At 37.5% G+C, this 24083-nt stretch overlaps 3 protein-coding genes across 5 annotated transcripts in view; all 3 read left to right on the top strand.

The window, feature by feature from the left end:
- ppp2r2ba (protein phosphatase 2, regulatory subunit B, beta a) overlaps positions 1 to 15846 on the top strand; it is a 152521-nt gene extending 136675 nt beyond the window's left edge. For 2 of the 3 annotated variants that reach the window (XM_062045628.1, XM_062045629.1), the window contains exons 7-10: positions 5044 to 5213; positions 10178 to 10269; positions 10352 to 10475; positions 14505 to 15846. In XM_062045628.1, coding sequence (XP_061901612.1) covers positions 5044 to 5213; positions 10178 to 10269; positions 10352 to 10475; positions 14505 to 14660 — 542 coding nt within the window. In that variant the 3' untranslated portion in view covers positions 14661 to 15846. The remainder of the gene's footprint in view (positions 1 to 5043; positions 5214 to 10177; positions 10270 to 10351; positions 10476 to 14504) is intronic. The other variant, XR_009825967.1, reaches the window with a different exon arrangement.
- The window catches only part of LOC133649000 (uncharacterized), a 1204785-nt gene that overhangs the window by 711298 nt on the left and 469404 nt on the right, over positions 1 to 24083 (top strand). The window lies entirely within an intron of this gene.
- Positions 21334 to 22950, top strand: gpr151 (G protein-coupled receptor 151). The gene has a single exon (XM_062043751.1). It carries the CDS (start codon positions 21425 to 21427, stop codon positions 22730 to 22732), a length of 1308 nt encoding a protein of 435 aa, XP_061899735.1. The 5' UTR covers positions 21334 to 21424; the 3' UTR covers positions 22733 to 22950.

Here is a 24083-nt window from a genome sequence, read left to right as displayed (position 1 = left end):
TCTATATACCGTATTTTTCGGAGTATAAGTCGCACCGGCCGAAAATGCATAATAAGGAAGGGAAAAAACATGTATAAGTTGCACTGGAGTATAAGTCGCATTTTTTGGGGAAACACCAAGAATAGACATTTGAAAGGAAATTTAAAATAAATAAAGAATAGTGAACAACAGGCTGAATAAGTGTACGTTATATGACACATAAATAACCAACTGAGAACGTTACTGGTATGTTAACGTAACATATTATGGTAAGAGTCATTCAAATAACTATAACATATAGAACATGCTATACGTTTACCAAACAGTCTGTCACTCCTAATCGCTAAATCCCATGAAATCTTATACGTCTAGTCTCTTACGTGAATGAGCTAAATAATATTATTTGATATTTTATGGTAAAGCGTTAATAATTTCACACATAAGTTGCTCCTGAGTATAAGTCGCACCCCCGGCCAAACTATGAAAAAAACTGCGACTTATAGTCCGAAAAAATACGGTACATACATTTTTAACCCAATGCGGCCCCCGAATCAAAAAGTTTGGGGACCCCTGAACTACATCATCATATGTATTTATTTCTGAATAAAGACACTAATACTGAAAGCTCCCGCTGCGTCCCCTGCCCTACTATTTAGAAGCACTGCTATGATTAAATATGTAGCCTACAATAACTTTCTGGGTAGCGCACATAAATAAGACATATTAATCTCAGTGCTCCCCCCACCAAGCATACACACCTATAAATCAGTGAGTTGAAATTAATCGGCGTTACCAAAGAGATGAATGGCATGATGAACAGAGGGAAAGGCGAGTGCCAAAGATACTGAACCCCAGGACAGAAAGAAAAAGAACCGGCCAATTCCCCGGGTGGCCTATTATGTGCCCCTAGAGGAGGGCGGGGGCAGGAGGGAGGGCAAGGACGCACACACATGAATATAAACATGCATCACTGACACATGCGTAAATCCAGCTGGGCTCAAATGGGCCCAACACTTAGACATTGATTTGTTTTTTCTTATTTTTATCCCCGTCCTATAACCTCCCGTCACCCGCTCATTTCTCCATCTCCGACTCAGCATCCCTCATTAGACTCCCCCCTGGCGCATCTCAGTGGAGGGTGGTGGAAAGAGACAGTGAGGAATGGTGGGAGGAACAATACGTTGACAGCTCACAACGGAATGTCTGGCTCTCATCGCCTGCGTGCAGATGAACAGCTGCCAGAATCAATAGGAATCATAACCAATATTTAGCCATCACCCTGACCCGTGGTTGTCTCCTTAGGGCGGGGGTCGGCGCCGCCCTAGTGGCTCCCTGGAGCTTTTTCAAAAATGTATGAAAATGGAAAAAGATGAGGAAAAAATATGTCGTTTTTGTTTTAATATGGTTTCTGTAGGAGGACAAACAAAACAAACCTTCCTAATTGTTAGAAATCCCACTGTTTACATTAACCTCTTAAGGCCCAAGCTGTTTGTTTACATGCTTTTTTTATTTCTCTTCGCTATTTGGGCTTATTGGACCCTAATTAGAATACAAACTAAAAATCATCTTTTAATATGATGTACTTAGTCCATAAGTACACAAACGTGTACTTCATGTGTAGTGACATGCACATTTTTATTTTTACACTTTTTTTTTCCAAATTCCATTGTTTGTTATACTCTTCTGACACCACCAGATAGCAGTATAAGTGTCCATATGTCGGCATAAGACCCCAATTCAGTAGTGTACACAATTTTGGAAATAAGCGCTAAAAGGTGCTGTCCACGCATGTGGCCACTAAGGCCTTTAGAGCAGTGGTTCTTAACCTAGGTTCGATCGAACCCTAGGGGTTCGGTGAGTCGGCCTCAGGGGTTCGGCGGACCCTCCGCCGCGTAGGTCGAGACACACCCGACTCATCGTGTAAATAAAAACTTCTCCCTATCGGCTTATTATGGATACAGCAACAGCAGAAGTCACACTGATTTGCAGGTGTGTAATTTGTTGTGAGTTCATGCACTGTGTTGGTTTTGTTCTTTGAACAAGGTGATGTTCATGCATGGTTCATGTTGTGCACCGGAAAAAAAAATCATATAACTTTGTCTTGAATTTGAAAAAATATATATATATATTTTTCACTGAAGAAGGGTTTGGTAAATGCGCATATGAAACTGGTGGGGTTCGGTACCTCCAACAAGGTTAAGAACCACCGCTTTAAAGGTTAAAACTGCTTCACTGATGAGAGTATTTGGCGCGCGCCATTTTGTCCTAATTTCGAAAGTTCTTGAACGCACCGCAACTTTCCCTGATGCTGCCACAGAAAGACGTGTTTTATGCCACTCCTTCTTTGTCTCTATTTGTCCATCAAACGTTTTATGCTGTGCGTGAATCCACAAAGGTGAGCTTTGTTGATGTTATTGACTTGTGTGGAGCGTAGGCGCCGATCTACATTTCTGCCAGTGTGTGCTGGGTGTGTGTATTTAAAAAAAAAAAAAAAAAAAATAGACGTTCAACGAAGTTAATATCCCATATGATTTGTGGCTTTATTATTTTGTAAAACGGACCAAACTCGCCACAAAATTAACTACAACAAGATTGATTTTTCAAAAATTATTTTAAAGATTGAAATCAATCAATCAATCAATCAATGTTTATTTATATAGCCCTAAATCACAAGTGTCTCAAAGGGCTGTACAAGCCACAACGACATCCTCGGTACAGAGCCCACATACGGGCAAGGAAAACTCACCCCAGTGGGACGTCAATGTGAATGACTATGAGAAACCTTGGAGAGGACCGCATATGTGGGTAACCCCCACCCCTCTAGGGAAGACCGAAAGCAATGGATGTCGAGTGGGTCTGACATAATATTGTGAAAGTCCAACACATCAGCGAAAGTCCAGTCCATGGTGGGGCCAGCAGGAACCATCCCGAGCGGAGACGGGTCAGCAGCGTAGAGATGTCCCCATCCGATGGACAGGCTAGCGGTCCACCCCGGGTTGGGAGCAGAGTAGAAAAGAAAAGAAAAGAAACGGCAGATCAACTGGTCTAAAAAGGGAGTCTATTTAAAGGCTAGAGTATACAAATGAGTTTTAAGATGAGACTTAAATGCTTCTACTGAGGTAGCATCTCTAACTTTTACCGGGAGGGCATTCCATAGTATTGGAGCCCGAATAGAAAACGCTCTATAGCCCGCAGACTTTTTTTGGGCTCTGGGAATCACTAATAAGCCGGAGTTCTTTGAACGCAGATTTCTTGCCGGGACATATGGTACAATACAATCGGCAAGATAGGCAGGAGCTTGACCGTGTAGTATTTTATACATAAGTAGTAAAACCTTAAAGTCGCATCTTAGGTGCACAGGAAGCCAGTGCAAGTGAGCCAGTATAGGCGTAATATGATCAAACTTTCTTGTTTTTGTCAAAAGTCTAGCAGCCGCATTTTGTACCATCTGTAATCTTTTAATGCTAGACATAGGGAGGCCCGAAAATAAAACGTTACAGTAATCGAGACGAGATGTAACGAACGCATGGATAATGATCTCAGCATCGCTTGTGGACAAAATGGAACGAATTTTAGCGATATTATGGAGATGAAAGAAGGCCGTTTTAGTAACACTCTTAATGTGTGACTCAAACGAGTTGCCATCAATCCCACGTGGGTGCTCGGCGCCTATCGTGTGGAGTGCTAATCAGACATATTTGGTCACTGCATGACTGTAAGCTATTCGATGCTAACATGCTATTTATGCTAGCTGTATGTACATAATGCATCATTATGCCTCGTATTTTAGGTATATTTTAGGTCATTTTATTTGTAGTTTCTGTTTCCTTCAAGTTGAACACACACATCTTAACCTTTGGCCGATCTAAGCCAAGCCAGTAATTTCCGGGAGTAATCACACCCTCTGAAAAGCCTCCGTTTTAGTAATATTTTCCAATGTTGTGAAAATGTGTAGAATAAATATTACATTTCAACATTTCTGTCAACGAAGATTTGCATCAGCCTGCGACACATAGTCATTTTGATAGTAGGCTAATATAGCTAATATAAACACTTACATCATGTGTTGCCTTCATTATAACACTTATATTAGGCTTTACATTTTTGCTGCTCCAGACAGATTTATTTTTGTATTTTTGGTCCAACATGGGTCTTTCAACATTCTGGATTGCCTCGTATTTTAGGTATATTTGAAGTCATTTTATTTGTAGTTTCCGTTTCCTTCAACTTCAACACACACATCTTTACTTTTGGCCATTCTAAGCCAGTAATTTCCAGGAGTTATCACACCCTCTAAAAATGTTTCCGTTTTAGTAATGTTTTCCAATGTTGTAAAAATGTGTAGAATAAATATTACATTTCAACATTTCTGTCAACGAAGATTTGCATCAGCCTGCGACACATAGTCATTTTGATAGTAGTCTAATATCAAATCAAATCAAATCAACTTTATTTATAAAGCATAGCTAATACAAACGTATAAACACTTACATCATGTGTTTCCTTCATTATAACACTTATATTAGGCTTTACATTTTTTGCGGCTCCAGACAGATTTATTTTTGTATTTTTGGTCCAACATGGCTCTTTCAACATTCTGGATTGCCTCGTATTTTAGGTATATTTGAAGTCATTTTATTTGTAGTTTCCGTTTCCTTCAACTTCAACACACACATCTTTACTTTTGGCCATTCTAAGCCAGTAATTTCCAGGAGTTATCACACCCTCTAAAAAGGTTTCCGTTTTAGTAATGTTTTCCAATGTTGTGAAAATGTGTAGAATAAATATTACATTTAAATATTTCTGTCCACGAAGATTTGCATCAGCCTGCGACACATAGTCATTTTGATAGTAGGCTAATATAGACACTTACATGTGTTGCCTTCATTATAATACTTATATAAGGCCTTTTATTTTTTTTATTTTTGGTCCAATATGGCTCTTTCAACATTTTGGGTTGCACACACAGTCCCGTGAAAGGACGCAGCTGCTGCATTGTTGCGTTCTGTGTCTCTTCCCAACATTATTCAAAGTCACATATTTGCTTTGATTCTTGTCTTATAGACTTTGAGGAGCCGGAGGACCCCGCCACGCGCTCCTTTTTCTCCGAAATCATCTCGTCCATCTCCGACGTGAAGTTCAGCCACAACGGCCGCTACTTGATGACAAGGGACTACCTCACTGTGAAGGTGTGGGACTTGCAGATGGAGAACAAACCACTGGAGACCTACCAGGTACCGTGAATGAATGCCGCCAGGTTTTAAACAATGCTCCGATGCAATCACAACATATTGATTTTGGACTAATCGCTCAACATAATCCTGTTCCACTGTCACGCCGCAACAAACGCCATCTTTAACAATCAGGCCCAGAGTGCTTATTGAGCTCCCCCGTCCTGGGAGAAGATAGATCGTGGTGCTACTGATTCGACCTGAAGGGCTGAACCTCCCACTGTGGGTCAGGGGGGTCAGAGCCACACGGTCTGATCATTGGGAAGCTATAAGGGCAGGTCATGATTGATAAGGAGGGCGTCAGCAGGGCTCAAAGGATTTGTGCAATTCCCTCCCCACCTGCTGCCTGTTTCACGCTCATCACAGGACTGCAGGGATTAATCCGAGTAAAGTATGGACGCTCAGAGCAGGGCTGTTACAAAGTCTGATCATAATTCAACGCATTTTCATTCTGCTTTGACTGTGTTTTTTATAGATTTGCCAATTTTATCTCACAAATTAACTCATAAACAATCGACATTACAGCTTCATAGCTGCTCGGGTGCTGGCGTTTGACCTACAGTCTCAAGTAGGGTTGTGTGATATAGACGATATAAATGATTTTAATTTAGCAGACCATAGAGCTTTTAAAGGGGAACAGCACTTTTTGGGGAATTTTGCCTATCGTTAACAATCTCTATGAAAGACATGACAAGGGATGTATTTTTTTAAATGCCTTCTACCGCATTTTTCGGACTGTAAGTCGCTCCGGAGTATAAGTCGCACCGGCTGAAAATGCATAATAAAGAAGGAAAAAAACATATATAAGTCGCACTGGAGTATAAGTCGCATTTTTTGGGGACATTTATTTGATAAAACCCAACACCAAGAATAGACATTTGAAAGGCAATTTAAAATAAATAAAGAATAGTGAACAACAGGCTGAATAAGTGTACGTTATATGACGCATAAATAACCAACTGAGAACGTGCGTGGTTTGTTAACGTAACATATTATGGTAAGAGTCATTCAAATAACTATAACATATAGAACATGCTATACGTTTACCAAACAATCTGTCACTCCTAATCGCTAAATCCCATGAAATCTTATACGTCTAGTCTCTTACGTGAATGAGCTAAATAATATTATTTGATATTCTACGGTAATGTGTTAATAATTTCACACATAAGTCGCTCCTGAGTATAAGTCGCACCCGCGGCCAAACTATGAAAAAAAACTGCGACTTATAGTCCGAAAAATACGGTAAATAATAAATAAACATAAATAAAGGTTTGCTTACAGCGGAGCCAATAGAATTAAAGTTAAAGTTAAAGTACACTAGGTGTGGTGAAATTATCCTCTGCATTTGACCCATCCCCTTGTTCCACCCCCTGGGAGGTGAGGGGAGCAGTGAGCAGCAGCGGTGGCCGCGGTCGGGAATCATTTTGGTGATTTAACCCCCAATTCCAACCCTTGATGCTGAGTGCCAAGCAGGGAGGTAATGAGTCCCATTTTCATAGTCTTTGGTATGACTCGGCCGGGGTTTGAACTCACGACCTTCCGATCTCAGGGCGTACACTCTAACCAGAAGGCTACTGAGCAGGTTGTCCTCTATTCTGGCCATGAAACCCAATAGATAACCATCCAAAATTGCCAACAATACTCCATTTACATTTTGTGACTTGAGTATTAACCAAGTATTAGTGATATTGTTATTAAAAGCGCTAACGCAGATACACTGTTGATAGCGGCGCCTTGATCACGAGCTTGTGTGCCTATGTTTACATCATCGACTGTTCAGCTGCTTCCTCGATTCCTTGCTCGTCAAACTTTATTCTAGATATCAATAATGCCTCTCACATGAATAGTAGAAGGACAAAGACGTATTCCGACAAGTTGGTACACTTTGACAGCCAATTTAGAACCAGAAATGGCGTGAACTACACGAAAAGACGCTTAGTTCTCCATTGTAAGCGGACTTTTGATGGTATTTATGTACTATGTAGAATGCATTAAAACAGTACATCTGTGGTCATGTATTTCATAATGATTGTGAATGATAGGCAAAGTTCCAAAAAAGTGCAGTACACCTTTAATAGTATCGTCATATCGTGATAATGCATGTTGATGACACTTTCTAGCTGTGTCCCACAAATTTGACAAGAGGTTAACGTCCCTCCAGAGTGCAAAGCTACTTCTAAGTCAACAATCTTTGTCTCTTTGGCGGAAAATTAACTTGTTTTTTTGCAATGTAATATTATCACTGGAGGACAAGGAATAGCTAAACATGCTACACTACACACCGTAGGAGGATATGCTAACTGCTATCCGCTAAGCTAGAGCTTTTGAATTTAAACAGAGGTGAGAGGATTGATACAAATATTGACAATAACGATATGTAAGTATAGAATCAGTATGTGGTTGATACCACAGTGATTCGATTGATATTTTTTACTATAATGAAGTCTCTTGTCATTTTTGTCATTGTTTACAAACTGAGGAAAAAATACCCTGCACACACCAGGACTTAAAGTTTAAAATCCAAAGGATAAAGACCAGAGCCACTAGTTGAAAAAAATGTAAATATCAATTGATATTCTTACACCGCCATCCTGTGTTTTTGTGATCAATAATGCATTCATTCAGTGAACTTGGAATTTTTAAGTATCAGTTTTGGTAAGAACAATACTGATACCTCTTGATATTGCATCAATACTTGAATTTGTAGTATCGTCCAAAACTAATAGAAAGTATTCAAAAATCGGAAAAAACAAGTGTTTATTACATTTTAACAGAAGTGTAGATAGAAACATGTTACAACAGAAAGTAGGCATATGTTAACAGTGAATCAGCATCATAAAAGTTTTGAGAAAATGATACAACTTGAAATGACGCAGTATGTTACAGCATACGCCAGCAGCTAAATTAGGAGCATTTTTAAGCCATTTTGAAATGATCATTTATATGCCAAATAATATATTGTAAAATATATCGTAATCATATATATATATATATATATATATATATATATATATATATATATATATATATATATATATATATATATATATATATATATATATATATATATATATATATATATATATATATATATATATATATATATATATATTAGGGCTGTGAATCTTTGGGTGTCCCACGATTTGATTCAATATCGATTCTTGGGGTCACGATTCGATTTTAAAAATCGATTTTTTTTTTTCAATTCAACACGATTCTCGATTCAAAAACGATTGTTTTTCCCAAATCAAAACGATTCTCTATTCATTCAATACATAGGATTTCAGCAGGATCTACCCCAGTTTGCTGACATGCAAGCAGAGTAGTAGATTTTTGTAAAAAGCTTTTATAATTGTAAAGGACAATGTTTTTGTCAACTGATTGCAATAATGTACATTTGTTTTAACTATTAAATGAACCCAAAATATGACTTATTTTATCTTTGTGAAAATATTGGACACAGTGTGTTGTCAAGCTTATGAGATGTGATGCAAGTGTAAGCCACTGTCACACTATTGTTCTTTGTTTGTTTGTTTTATAAATGTCTAATGATAATTTCAATGAGGGATTTTTAATCACTTCTATGTTTAAATTGTAACTAATATTGATACTGTTGTTGATAATATTCATTTTTGTTTCACTACTTTTGGTTTGTTCTGTGTCGTGTTTGTGTCTCCTCTCAATTGCTCTGTTTATTGCACTTCTGAGTGTTGCTGGGTCGGGTTTGGTTTTGGAATTGGATTGCATTGTTATGGTATTGATGTGTATTGTTTTGTTGGATTGATTAATTTAAAAAATATATATACAAAAAATAAATAAATTTAAAAAAAATAAAAAATAAAAAAAATAGATTTTTAAAAAATGAGAATCGATTCTGAATCGCACAACGTGAGAATCGCGATTTGAATTTGAATCGATTTTTTCCCACACCCCTAATATATATATATATATATATATATATATATATATATATATATATATATATATATATATATATATATATATATATATATATATATATATATATATATATATATATATATATACTGTATATATATATATATATATATGTATATGTATGTATATATGTATTTGTATGTATGTATATATGTATATATATATATATATTTATATATATATATGTATGTATATGTATGTATATATATACTGTATATATATACTGTATATGTATATGGTGTATATATAGGTGTAACTTGTCAGTTGCTATGGTGAAATGCTAAGTAGTTGCTTGGTGTATGATGTACGATTCAGTATTACAAAACATGGTGACATAAACAGACCCATTTCTTAAAATGCCCCTTTTGGTTCTTAAATGTTGTCATTATTGTGTGTCAACGTAAGTTTAAGTGGACTGGGACTTGTTGAGTTGGTCCGACATGCCAGGTTCCACTATTATTCACCATTATCGCTACAGGCATAAACAACGTTTAGTTAAGTTGAATGTTCAAGGATTCTCATACTATGGCATGTGTACTACTAGTGGTATGTGGGCTCCATCTAGTGGTATGCCAAAGAATCACTGGATTAGAAGTACAGTGTTTTATTTCCCTATGTACAAACACAGTGTTACCCTTCACACTGTATGTAATGTTACAGTACCAAAAAAGTTAAATACACTTGTTAAATACAACTTCTGCCTGGTTTTTAATGAATACTTAGGCCTACTATGCTACTGTATTTTAATATTGGTCAATATGATGGTACTTGGACAGCCAAGTGTTTTCTGAGGTAGCACTTGGTGAAAAGAAGTTTGAGAACCACTGTTCTAGATTAAACTATAAGATTCCAGGATGGTATCGAATGTCCTAAAAACAGTTTTGTACCTATGTAAATTCAGTCATTACTAATTATGTTGAACCTCGTTTTTCTTTGCTATTTTTGGCATATGTGTAATTATTTTGTCAACATGTCAAATTGTCAACAAGACATTGTTGTGGTTGTAGGTTCATGACTACTTACGGGGAAAACTTTGCTCACTGTATGAGAACGACTGCATCTTTGACAAGTTTGAATGTGTCTGGAATGGATCGGACAGGTAAGAGTCGAGCCTCCATCTTGACACCTCCATCATGTGTTACACACCACCAAGCTTCATCTCTTTTCTCCGCCTTCGTCAGCGTCATCATGACCGGCTCCTACAACAACTTCTTCCGAATGTTTGACCGCAACACCAAACGAGACGTGACGTTAGAAGCATCGAGGGAGAACAGCAAGCCTCGAGCCATTCTGAAGCCTCGCAAGGTAGCAACAGATTGAACCGCTGTAAAAATTACAGTGTGTGGTCTTTGTGTATCTAATGTGTGTATGTAAAGCGGGCAACGCTGCAACCTTTGTTAAACTGCTGGGATATTAATGTGTAATATCAAACTGCAGTAAACATTAGTCACTAGAACAAGGGTCACCAACCTTTTTGAAACCAAGAGCTACTTTTTGGGTACTGATTAATGCGAAGGGCTACCAGTTTGATACACACTTAAATAAATTGCCAGAAATAGCCAATTTGCTCAATTTACCTTTAACTCTATGTTATTATTAATAATTAATGATATTTACACTTAATTGAACGGTTTAAAAGAGGAGAAAACACGAAAAAAATGCAAATAAAATTTTGAAACATATTTTATCTTCAATTTCGACTCTTTAAAATTCAAAATTCAACCGAAAAAAAGAAGAGAAAAACTAGCTAATTCGAATCTTTTTGAAAAAATAAAAAAAATAATTTCTGGAACATCATTAGTAATTTTTCCTGATTAAAATTAATTTTAGAATTTTGATGACATGTTTTAAATAGGTTAAAATCCAATCTACACTTTGTTAGAATATATAACAAATTGGATGAAGCTATGTTTCTAACAAAGACTAATCATTATTTCTTCTAGATTTTCCAGAACAAACATTTTAAAAGAAATTCAAAAGACTTTGAAATAAGATTCAAATTTGATTCTACAGATTTTCTAGATTTGCCAGAATAATTTTTTTGCATTTTAATCATAAAAAGTTTGAAGAAATATTTCACAAATATTCTTCTTCGAAAAAACAGAAGCTAAAATGAAGAATTAAATTAAAATGTATTTATTATTCTTTACAATAAAAAAATAATAATTACTTGAACATTGATTTTAATTGTCAGGAAAGAAGAGGAAGGAATTTAAAAGGTAAAAAGGTATATGTGTTTAAAAATCCTAAAATCATTTTTAAAGTTGTATTTTTTCTCTAAAATTGTCTTTCTGAAAGTTTTAAGAAGCAAAGTAAAAAAATGAATTCATTTAAACAAGTGAAGACCAAGTCTTTAAAATATTTTCTTGGATTTTCAAATTCTATTTGAGTTTTGTCTCTCTTAGAATTAAAAATGTCGAGCAAAGCGAGACCAGCTTGCTGGTAAATAAATACAATTTAAAAAATAGAAGCAGGTCACTGGTAAGTGCTGCTATTTGAGCTATTTTTAGAACAGGCCAGCGGGCTACTCATCTGGTCCTTACGGGCTACCTGGTGCCCGCGGGCACCGCGTTGGTGACCCCTGCACTAGAAGATCAGACAGGTGGAATGAAGTGCAAGCAAGAAAACTCGAAAAAATAAGCCAAAAACAGCAAAAACTCTAAAAGGCTCGGTTTGAACAAAACTAGAAAAATACATTTATTACGGTGCAATAAACCGCTGTGCTGGACACTGATGAGGAAGCTGATTGAACAAGACCCAAAGAAGGCGTAACAAGATAAAAAAAAAATTTAGGCAGGAGGGGTGTCGAAAGTGTCGCACAGGGACCATTTGCAGCCTGCAGCTCTTCTTTTTTTTTTGGCCACAACGCATTTTAAAATTTAAATTAAAGACAGCCCACATCATAACATTGCACAAACATAGAAAAAAAACATAGCATATCACAGTGCTTCTAAATGATTTCCTGTTATGCCCCCCTAGGAAGAAAATAATATTTTGCGCACCTCCTCTCAGCCGGGACTTAAAATAGTATCATTTGTCTATAAAATTGTTAGAAGCACACTTCTGCATTACCTTGTATCCTTATTAACATTGTTTTTTAGTCGGTAGCAGTAAATATTTAAAGTGCTTCAATTTGCCTGAAATGTAATAATAAAATGAGATTCTTATTTAACCGACTTGAACCATTTGATACTGAAACAATCCAAATAAATAAACTCAATCATTAATAATAAATTCAAATTGATTATGTTTTAACTCAGGAGCACAATTTAGGAAACACTTTCAACTCCTAAACTATCCATCCATCCATTTTGTACCGCTTGTCCCTCTCCGGGCCGCGGGGGTGCGGGAGCCTGTCCCAGCTGAAATGAATAAAACAATTGTGATATTTACATTTTTTAAAATCAAAATAAGGGAGTCAAGATTAATGGCTACAATGAGCAAGTTTTGTATTGCCCAGCTTTTCGAATCATGATATGAAGCATGATACAGATAAAGTTCCCCTGGGGGCCCCACTATTTGAGAAGAACTGGCATAGCATAACATGCAATTATTAAATTATTAGTTTTTATTCTTAGTTTGGGCTTCAGCTTTTTACCTGAAATGTTTTTTATTGCTAAAATATATTTATTAATATTTTTTGTGAATTTTATAATCCCAATTTGAACCCTTATTTTATTTTATTTTTATTGTTTATTAGGTTGTATTTTTGACTGTAAAAAATGTTTTTTGCAAGTGGTTATTAGAGAAGGCTGAATGTGTATAGAAACAATAACTATTTAGTTGTTTTTTATTTACCAAATAAATAACAATAACGTTCGTAGCTTTGGTAAGTATTTATCCCTTGTGCAACACTGTAGTCCAAAACGGTCTTTTGAAGTGTTCAGTATAGATTTAGCCAGGGAGTTTTTAAAGTTTTTCTCTGATATAGCCCTGGGTTTTAAATATGAGATAAATATATAGCATACTCACTTACTTTAAAGACCTCTTTAACTGCTATCTTTAACAGACTGTAATCCTGGTATATTACAATGCTTATTCCATGAAGACCATCCATCCATTTTCTACCGCTTGTCTCCGTATTGATCTAATTATTGCCGATTGAAAAGCAGGAACATATTTTTTGGGTGTAATGGAGCCCCTAAACCACCAGATGTTGCCAGAGATGATGCATAATTCTCATTGAGCTTTGATGAGCGTAAATAACTCAACATGCCATTGAACTGTTGTAATTCAAGGAAAGGGATATTGGGCAGTTACGATATGTGTAAAAGACTTGTGGGAATGTGTGTCCCAGAGAATTGGTGTCCGTGAAGTTGTGCATTTGACACAACTACACGGCTCTAAATGATGCAATTCAAACATTTGTAAATTGCCAATTTACATGAAGCCTGCACGTTATGCAAGTTCAAACTGAAGTTTTGTTTCACCTATTGGTGTTGGTTTTAGGTGTGCAAATATTACTAAATTGCGTAAAACAGAAATAAACATTAAAAATACATTTGAAAATCTTATATCAAGAGTTTGGGCAGCATGGTGGAACAGGGGTAGGTGCATGTGCCTCACAATACAAAGGTCCTGAGTTCAATCCCGGGCTCAGGATCTTTCTGTGTGGAGTTCCCTCCGGGTACTCCGGCTTCCTCCCACCTCCAAAAACATGCACCTGGGGATAGGTTGATTGGCAACTCTAAATTGGCCCTACTGTGTGAATTGTGAGTGTGAATGTTGTCTGTCTATCTGTGTTGGCCCTGCGATGAGGTGGCGACTTGTCCAGGGTGTACCCCGCCTTCCGCCCGAATGCAGCTGAGATAGGCTCCAGCACCCCCCCGCGACCCTGAAAGGGACAAGCGGTAGAAAATGGATGGATGGATGGATATCAAGAGTTAGGGTTGAAGTTGTTAAAAGATTTCTAGCGTTGAAAGTAAAAAAAACAAAAAATGGGGATAGTCGTTTTAAGCTTGCACAAATTACTTAGATAACTGATATCGGTAGTGCACCATTTAGTTCCCAAATTGATATAAAAGCACTGGTATTGTTGGTATTACAACACAAGCTGTTTTACTTGGTATCATATTGATAAGTAAATTATTTTAACGTGTAACAATATTTCAATATTTATTAATCTCCCTTTTCATGTTTAATTCTTATTTTCTAGGAATAATTTTAGGATCATTTTGTAATTTCAAAGATTGCACCAAGGAATAAAATGACAAAAAAATATAAAAATAAATATTTTAATAAATATTTGTATCCCTCTTGCATTTCCATGAATTGCTGCAATAAAATCTGTGGAGAAAAAAAATCCTTCTACTGATCGACCACGTTGTCCTCCAGGTGTGCGTGGGCGGGAAACGCCGAAAGGATGAGATCAGCGTGGACAGCTTAGACTTCAGCAAGAAGATCCTTCACACCACGTGGCATCCGCACGAGAACATCATCGCTGTCGCAGCCACCAACAACCTTTACATCTTCCAGGACAAAGTCAACTAAAGTACGCTGTCCCCGCTTCAACCCTGACCCCTACAAGTGCGGGGGCATCGGTGTGTGTGTGTGTGTGTGTGTGTGTGTGTGTGTGTGTGTGTGTGTGTGTGCGTGTGTGTGTGTGTGTGGGCTGGAGGGTTATCAAGCAAAGAAACGACATCCTCCACCTCCTTCGGGCCTTGCTGCTGCTCACATGATTTGCACTGAGGATGTGCAGAGTTTCTTCCAAGTGGACGTCCAGTTTTGGAATCAATGGTGAACTGTTTAATTTATTCATCCATGCACATACACGGACAGAAGGGAATGACAGCTGCATGAGCAACAAGATGTAGCAGCTCACTGGACCCTGGGGATGAAAAAAAAAAAAAAAACGGAGGCCAGAAACTAAACTCTTCTTCAGTCGGCTGCAAGAAAAGGCATCCTTTTTTTGGACAGCGCCACCTGCCGTTCATGTCTTTTTCTGCCTGCGGTCAGTCTGTCTTGTACCAATTGTCTCGTCCCATGAGGGCGACTGTAGTCTGTTATGTGAATGAGGCTATTTTTATTTGTTTATTTGTCTAGCTGCTGTGGTGCCTTCTTTTGGTATGTGGGGGTTCAATGTCAGAAGGGATCGAGGCGGAAGTGTGAATGTTTTCTTGTTTACCCTTTTTGTCTATTATAAACAAAAATGGCCCCATGTGGTTTCCTGGTGAAACAATGCTTGAGACAACCCTGATGTGCAGTGCAGGCAATTAGAGGTCAGCACATACAGTATTACAGCCATGCCCTGCTATACTTTGTTCTAAAAAAAAAAAAAAATTAAAAAGTCCATTATAATTCTAACATGTTGCATGAAAAGGACGTCACCCTGAAGAAATGTTGATATTTTTCCTTCTACACACCAAATGAGGCACAAGTATGGTTGTGTTTTACCTCACATTGTCTGCATCTTGTTGCAGGAGTGTGGTAACATTTTCAAAAGCACCTGTTAAGAGGTAAGCACTAAAAAAAAAGGAGAAAAAAAAACATGAAATCAGGGAATTAATACTGTACATGTCAAGCGTTGTCTTCTAAACAGCTTTCCTTTGTGACTCTTCTAATTGAAACGAAAACAAAACAAAAAAAACATTTTATAGCTCAGAATGTAATAAGAATGCAGTCTTTATGCTTACTGGATTTTTTGATTTGATTAAAAAAACTAATAAAAATGTGCAAGTTGGATAAAAAAGCTTCTTTGTGATGCTGCTTGTGTGTCAGTCTGGCAGTGTGTAGTGTGAGGGCGCCACCAAGTGGACACAAACCAGAATGGGTACAAATATACACTACTTCTGTATTGTCATTACAGATATATTATTATTGGGAAATTTTACCTCATAGTTTTATGTCAATCTGCTGTTTGATACTTCAACACAAAAAAAAAAAATCCAGTATCATATTTTTTACTAACTGTCCTGTTCAGCATATTTATTTACATTTTTACTTCATTCCGTCAGATTTCAAACTATAATACTGGTATATGACAGTTATATAGTACTTTAGACTCAAGTGCTGTAATAATACAAATAATTTTGATAAACCGGGTATTTTTAAGTAAGCAACTCACACAAAAACAAATGGAATTTTTTTTATTATTTTTTTTTTATTTCATTTGACTTGTTCATCTCTTAACATTGATAATAACATTTTTGATTTTTAAGTAGGTTTTTGCTGCACGTCACCGGCTGAAAATTTTATTAGTAGATTGCACAGTACAGTACATATTCCGTACAATTGACCACTAAATGGTAACACCCGAATAAGTTTTTCAACTTGTTTAAATCGGGGTCCACGTTAATCAATACATCATATTGCAGTCTACACGTATCTCTTATGTATGACTGCCATCTACTGTTCGCACTTATCATTTACACTTATCATTACACCATGTACCAAATAAAATTGCTTCGAGGTCAGTAAGCACAACCAGAATTATGCCGTACATTAAGCGCACCAAGTTATAAGGCGCACTGTCAATTTTTTAAGAAAATGGAAGGATTTTAAGTGCGCCTTATAGTTCGAAAAAATACGATACTTCAAAAAAACACTCAAGATAGCAGAGGATAGTTTTGATTACACTTTTTAAACAGAAAATATGACACCCCCCCAACCAATGACTATAGCATATGTTACTAATATAGGTTTAAAAGGACTGGTTTAATAAATAAATGTCTATATTTCTCCACAATTAAAATTAAAAGTTTGTAAATGTTGGTTTGCTTGGCTTGGCTGTCCGTTTGCGCATGCGTCTACTTTTTTCACTTTTGTCCCTTTTCTCCATGAGTGTGTACCGTGAAGGTTTGAGCCAGGAAGAGGGTGTGTCTCAATGATCAAACACCAGCCCTCTAAACATCTACCTATTTTTCGGACTATAAGTCGCAGTTTTTTTCATAGTTTGGGTGCGACTTATACTCAGGAGCGACTTATTTGTGAAATGATTAACACATTACCGTAAACTATCAAATAATATTATTTAGCTCATTCACGTAAGAGACTAGACGTATAAGATTTCATGGGATTTAGCGATTAGGAGTGACAGATTGTTTGGTAAACGTATAGCATGTTCTATATCAGGGGTCACCAACGCGGTGCCCGCGGGCACCAGGTAGCCCGTAAGGACCAGATGAGTAGCCCGCCGGCCTGTTCTAAAAATAGCTCAAATAGCAGCACTTACCAGTGAGCTGCCTCTATTTTTTAAATTGTATTTATTTACTAGCAAGCTGGTCTCGCTTTGCCCGACATTTTTAATTCTAAGAGAGACAAAACTCAAATAGAATTTGAAAATCCAAGAAAATATTTTAAAGACTTGGTCTTCACTTGTTTAAATAAATTCATTAATTCTTTTACATTGCTTCTTATAACTTTCAGAAAGACAATTTTAGAGAAAAAATAGAACCTTAAAAATGATTTTAGGATTTTTAAACACATACCTTTTTACCTTTTAAATTCCTTCCTTTTCTTTCCTGACAATTTAAATCAATGTTCAAGTACATTTTTTTTTTTTTATTGTAAAGAATAATAAATCATTTTTTAAATTTAATTCTTCATTTTAGCTTCTGTTTTGTCGACGAAGAATATTTGTGAAATATTTCTTCAAATTTATTATGATTAAAATTAAAAAAAAATATTCTGGCAAATCTAGAAAATCTGTAGAATCAAATTTAAATCTTATTTTAAAGTCTTTTGAATTTATTTTAAAATTTTTGTTCTGGAAAATCTAGAAGAAATAATGATTTGTCTTTGGTAGAAATATAGCTTGGTCCAATTTGTTATATATTCTAACAAAGGGTAGATTGGACTTTAACCTATTTAAAACATGTCATCAAAATTCTAAAATTAATCTTAATCAGGAAAAATTACTAATGATGTTCCATAATTTTTTTTTTAAAGTTTTTCTCTTCTTTTTTTCGGTTGAATTTTGAATTTTAAAGAGTCGAAATTGAAGATAAACTATGTTTCAAAATTTAATTGTCATTTTTTTCGTGTTTTCTCCTCTTTTAAACCGTTCAATTAAGTGTAAATATCATTAATTATTAATAATAACATAGAGTTAAAGGTAAATTGAGCAAATTGGCTATTTCTGGCAATTTATTTAAGTGTGTATCAAACTGGTAGCCCTTCGCATTAATCAGTACCCAAGAAGTAGCTCTTGGTTTCAAAAAGGTTGGTGACCCCTGTTCTATATGTTATAGTTATTTGAATGACTCTAACCATAATATGTTACGTTAACATACCAGGCACGTTCTCAGTTGGTTATTTATGCGTCATATAACATACACTTATTCAGCCTGTTGTTCACTATTCTTTATTTATTTTAAATTGCCTTTCAAATTTCTATTCTTGGTGTTCCCCCAAAAATGCGACTTATACTCCAGTGCGACTTATATATGTTTTTTTCCTTCTTTATTATGCATTTTCGGCCGGTGCGACTTATACTCCGGTGCGACTTATAGTCCGAAAAATGCGGTAACTGTGACATACAGCAACTTTATAAACAAAATAATAATAAAAAAATAAAAATAACGTAATTCGAATAACATATTTGAATTGATTTGTAGCCAAAAAGTTACAACACTTCTGTCGGCCATTTTGTTGTTTTCAGGTTGTTTTTTTTGCACTTACCACAGCTGACCAATGAGTGGCACTATATATTAAGACACACTAAGGATGGACATAAGGCCTCAAATGTATATCGTGATTAATATAGCAGCCTCCATGAATTGACTAACGTGGAATAAACAAGTTGAAAAACTTATTCGGGTGTTACCATTTAGTGGTCAATTGTACGGAATATGTAATGTACTGTGCAATCTACTAATAAAAGTTTCAATCTACTAATAAAAGTTTCAATATACTAATAAAAGTTTCAATCAATCAATCAATCCTGCCATCCACACAATATATCAGTGGCGGGCCGTGCGTTTCCCACCTAGGCCTTCAGTGATGTCCGACTTCAATGATTACCTCTCAAAATACCATCATTGATGTCACCACATGACCATTGCTGGAGAAATACTATACAGGAAAACATTCACGCACTACTGGGCATTGTACAAAACAGGTTATTTTCTGGTGCATTTAAAAATCAATAAACCCGCATCAGCAATTAAAACATATCTTATGTGGTACTGTCAAAATTAAAATTGCAATAAACATATTAAACGTGAAAAAATAAAGAAATAAAATATATGAACTCACATTTCATCGCCGGAACAGCTGAGCTAGCTTCCGGGATTGGCCGACATCGTCTGACAAGATGTAGTTTCTCTTTAAATATCCTTTTTGAAAATGGCCTTGCAAATATATGTGTTGTCTTGTCTAATCATAAAAGATGCAGACGAGGCGTGTTGGCTGAGTTCTTAAAGTTTACTCCACAGTGTGCTCATCAAAAACATCCCGCTGGAAAAGGGCCGGCCCGTGGCATAGGCCGTATAGGCAAATGCTAAGGGCGCTGTCCATCAGGGGGCGCCATGCCAGTGCCACAAATGTTGGAGGAAAAAAAAAAAAAAGTTGGTACTATTATTTCTAAATACAAAAAATAATCCCACTTTAATTAAAATGCAAAGTAAAGCCTATTTAATAGAAATATTATTTGTTACAACATTACGCCCCCCCCCCCCCCGCCCCCTCCCTTCCCGTATCATGACTTTTTTTGGACGTCACCACATCAAAAAATCAACAGAAGATGTTAAAACAGCCAAAACTGTCAGGTGCCCAGGGAAGAGAAAAGAAGAGGAGGAGAAACGAGAAAAAGACAGAGGTAGCAGGTATGTAACGTTAGCCTACATTAAATTATTTGTCTGTTACAGAATGTGATAGTAACCTGGCTTTTTAGCATTAAGCTAATGTTACATGATTCGGCAATTACTAATCAATAAATAGCTAGTTCTGTTTTAACGTCGGGTTAATATTGTGGAGGGGGCTAAATTGTTATGGAAAATAATAATGTAACGTTAGGTAATTGCATTACTCCCACCTTACATTCCTCAGGGACATTTGTATTAGATCTTTTAAGCAGGTGTTTTTTGTTTACATTGTTATTGCCTTCTGGTTAGCTAATGTTTGCCCTGCAGGTAATAGTCACTTTTCCACCCCTTTATATATTAGGAATAGTTGTAAGCCTAGTTGTTAAAGTGCACATCATTAATGTTAATTAAGCAATATCACATGAGAGGGGATGCTGTTTTTTAATTTGAGCACTGCTGTGATTCGGTTAAAGATCATCATAACATAACATTCTCATATAATATGTTAATTTGCTTTCTTTAAGTAAAAAAAAAGGTCAAAGACAATGCTATTCGGTTTTTTGTGAGTATATACACTTCACTGCCGATGTGGGGGTGGGGGGGTGGGGGGGGGGGCACCTAAAATCTTGCCTACGGCGCCAGATTGGTTAGGGCCAGGCGTGCGCTGGAACCTAAACGGGGCTGCTGCGTATGCTCTTCACTACTGTGGCATGCTGGGTAATGGAGTTCTTATGTTACCTAGCTCAGTGGTCCCCAACCACCGGGCCACGGCCCGGTACCGGTCCATGGATCGATTGGTACCGGGCCGCACAAGAAATTTAAAAAAATTTAATTAAAAAAAATATTTTTTAATTTTTTATTAAATCAACATAAAAAACACAAGATACACTTACAATTAGTGCACCAACCCAAAAAAAATTCCCTCCCCCCTCATTCACACAAAAGGGTTGTTTCTTTCTGTTAATAATATTTCTGGTTCCTATATTATATATCAATATAGATCAATACAGTCTGCAGGGATACAGTCCGTAAGCAAGCATGATTGTATTTTTTTTTATGACAAAGAAAAACAAAAACAAAAAATAAAAAATACCTAATTTACTGGCTATGTCCTGCCCCTTAAAGGCCTCTCTTGTGTTTCTTAAATATTTCCGAGAATGAAGATCATCAGCACCGACAAACAGCAGCTAAAGGATAAATATCTGTTTATTTAATGATGTAGTATAGCGGTAGTGATATTGTAGTGGTATGAAAAGAATGCTATGTTTAGCTACCGTCTCCTTAATTGGCCCCGTGAGACTGGAGTCCCCCCTCCTTTTGTCAGCTGGGGACACAGCTGTCAATCAAACAGCATCTTTATAAGAAGCCACCCAGGCTGCAGGCTCATGTCTCAGAATATATCCGCACACACAGACGTGATCACAGACTGACGATCAATACTATTAACTATATCAATCGCATAGTTTTACAAGTCTTTTCCACCTTCTTTACGTTAATATTGCTCCGGAAGACATGGACAAACTCACCGGGAAAAATTTGACGGTGGTGAACAGCTCCTTAAACAAGTGGTCCTTCAATGACGGCGGCTCCTTCCAGCATCTGGACCCCGACGAGCTGAGGGTGCTTGTGCCGTCCATCTTGGGCGTCATTTGCGTGCTGGGCGTCACTTGTAACCTCACCGCCGTGGCCATCTTGTTCGCCAACGCTCACAAGGGCAAACTGTCCCTCATCAACTCGCTCATCTTCAACCTGATATTCGCAGACGGCCTGGTGCTGCTCTTCATCATCCCCTTCCGTGCCGCCTCCTTCTCCAAAGCCGGCTGGACTCTGGGCTGGGCGGTGTGCAAGACGTCCGACTGGTTCCTCCACTCCTGCATGGCAGCCAAGAGTTTTACCGTGGCTGTGATGGCCAAAGCCTGCTACCGCTATGTGTCCAACCCCACCAAGCAGGTCGGCATCCACCTGGGCTCCATCCTGGTGGTGCTCTTCTTCATCTGGCTGTCGGCGTGCACCGTCACCGTCCCTCACTGGCTCTTCTCCACCTTCCGACGAGGGATTCACGGGCTCATGTGTGTGCTTGTGGTTCCCCCTGAAGCGTGGGAGTTCATGTCCGTGTACACCAAGGCATACCCACTAGGGGTGTACTGTGCCCCTCTCAGCTTTGCCCTCGTGTACTTCTGGAAGGCATACGGCCAGTGCCAACGACGCTCCAGTAAGACTCAGAATCTGCGCACACAGATCAGGTCCAGGAAGCTCACCTTGATGCTCTTCAATCTCACCATCGCCACGGCTATCCTCTGGCTTCCGCAGTGGGTGGTGTGGATCTGGGAGCGCCACTCAGCAGCATCAGGAGCATCTCAGACTTTTGTCTCATCCCCTCCTCTTCTCATCTCCCTCTGCGCTCAGCTGCTCACCTTCTCCCTGTCGCTCATCAACCCTCTCATCGTGCTCTCCCTCTCCGAGGAGTTCAGAGAGGGCTACCGCGGGCTGTGGCGGCGCCTCACCCTGCGCAAACAACCTCCTGCAAAGCCCAAACTCGGACCTCACACACCCACATCCCTCCAGTCGCCATGCCCCAGACCGGAGACCTCGGGCCAGGCAAGAGCGGAGAGGAGCCCAGAACCATTAAGCACAGAGCCGGGAACCAGCAGAGATGCTCAGCTGGAGCTGAGCACCGCAGGGAGCAAAGAAGTCGACAAGGATGGGATGGTCTTACCTGATGTGGAGCAGTTCTGGCACGAGAGGGGGACGGGATCGCATTTGGAGGAGAACGACCCCGTGCCGTGGGAGCACCAGGACGACCGGCAGAGAAATAAATAATCATTCTCAGCATCAAGACCAACTCTGATGGATGGACTGCACTGTTGTGTGTGTATGTACAAAAACGTGTGGAATCATTTTAAATGTTATTTATTCTACTGTAGTGTCAATGAAGCAATGTGGATCTAAAAAGTCGACAGTTTTGAAATGATTCATAATCTGGGCTCTCATCCATAAAACTGTGCAAGGTACAATTCACGCTTAATGTCCGCATATGAAGCTTTATATATGAGACTCCTGATAAAGTGTATTTTAAGTGGAAATGACATAAGTAGGGATTCAATAACATTTGTATGTATTTGATATATTGGTGTACTGTATCTTAGTACATATATTTGATCACTTTAGTTATTTTAGTTGGTTTTTTTAAGTGAAACTATTGTATTGTATATAGTCGTTACACAAAGGGAAATTCTCCAATATAATTTTGATGATTATATCCTAAAGAAAACATTTTTAAATTCAGTATCTTATAAAATTCGAACACTGGTCAAAACGTTTAATATAGTAAATTGTTTGTCCACACTCTCAAAAAATCTGAATATTAATAGCTGAACTATATAGAAAATATTGGCTATTCCATGTATTTTGGACAAAAACGTTCACATCCAGTTATACAATATATATATATATGTATATACCTATGTATTCATGTTTTTAATGAATACTTAGGCCTACCACTTTACTGTATTTTAATGTTGGTCATTATGGTGGTACTTAGAGAGCAAATCGTTTTCTGACGTGGTACTAAGTGAAAACAGTTTGGGAACCATAGTATAATGTTATTAATATCAATTATTATGTCATATCATATTATAATCCATCCATCCATCCATTTTCTACCGCTTATTCCCTTCGGGGTCGCGGGGGGCGCTGGAGCCTATCTCAGCTACAATCGGGCGGGAGGCGGGGTACACCCTGGACAAGTCGCCACCTCATCGCAGGGCCAATCATATTATAATAATTAATATAATATATTACTATGCATATGTGCATGTATTACCATGTTCTATAGAATACTTTCAAATAGTTCCAAAGACTGATCCAACTTACCGACAGTTTTTTCTTCATCTCTGTCCACACGTTGACTGAATACAATTGAAAATACTGTGGTCAAGTTTGGGTTTTTATCTGTATATATTTGACCAAACAGTGACTACGCTCGCTATTTACAATTCAACATTTATTTGTGTTTGAGATGATGTAAGTATGGGAAACAACATGTTCATGTATGTACTAATTACCAGTGTTTACAATAAAGTCATCTTTAACAACCGTGGCTTATAGGTCAGGTCTGTTACACACACACACACACACACACACACACACACACACACACACACACACACAC

This window comes from Entelurus aequoreus, linkage group LG04 (genome assembly GCF_033978785.1).
Source record: "Entelurus aequoreus isolate RoL-2023_Sb linkage group LG04, RoL_Eaeq_v1.1, whole genome shotgun sequence".
Lineage (NCBI taxonomy): Eukaryota > Metazoa > Chordata > Actinopteri > Syngnathiformes > Syngnathidae > Entelurus > Entelurus aequoreus.
This window is presented reverse-complemented; position numbering and strand designations above follow the sequence as displayed.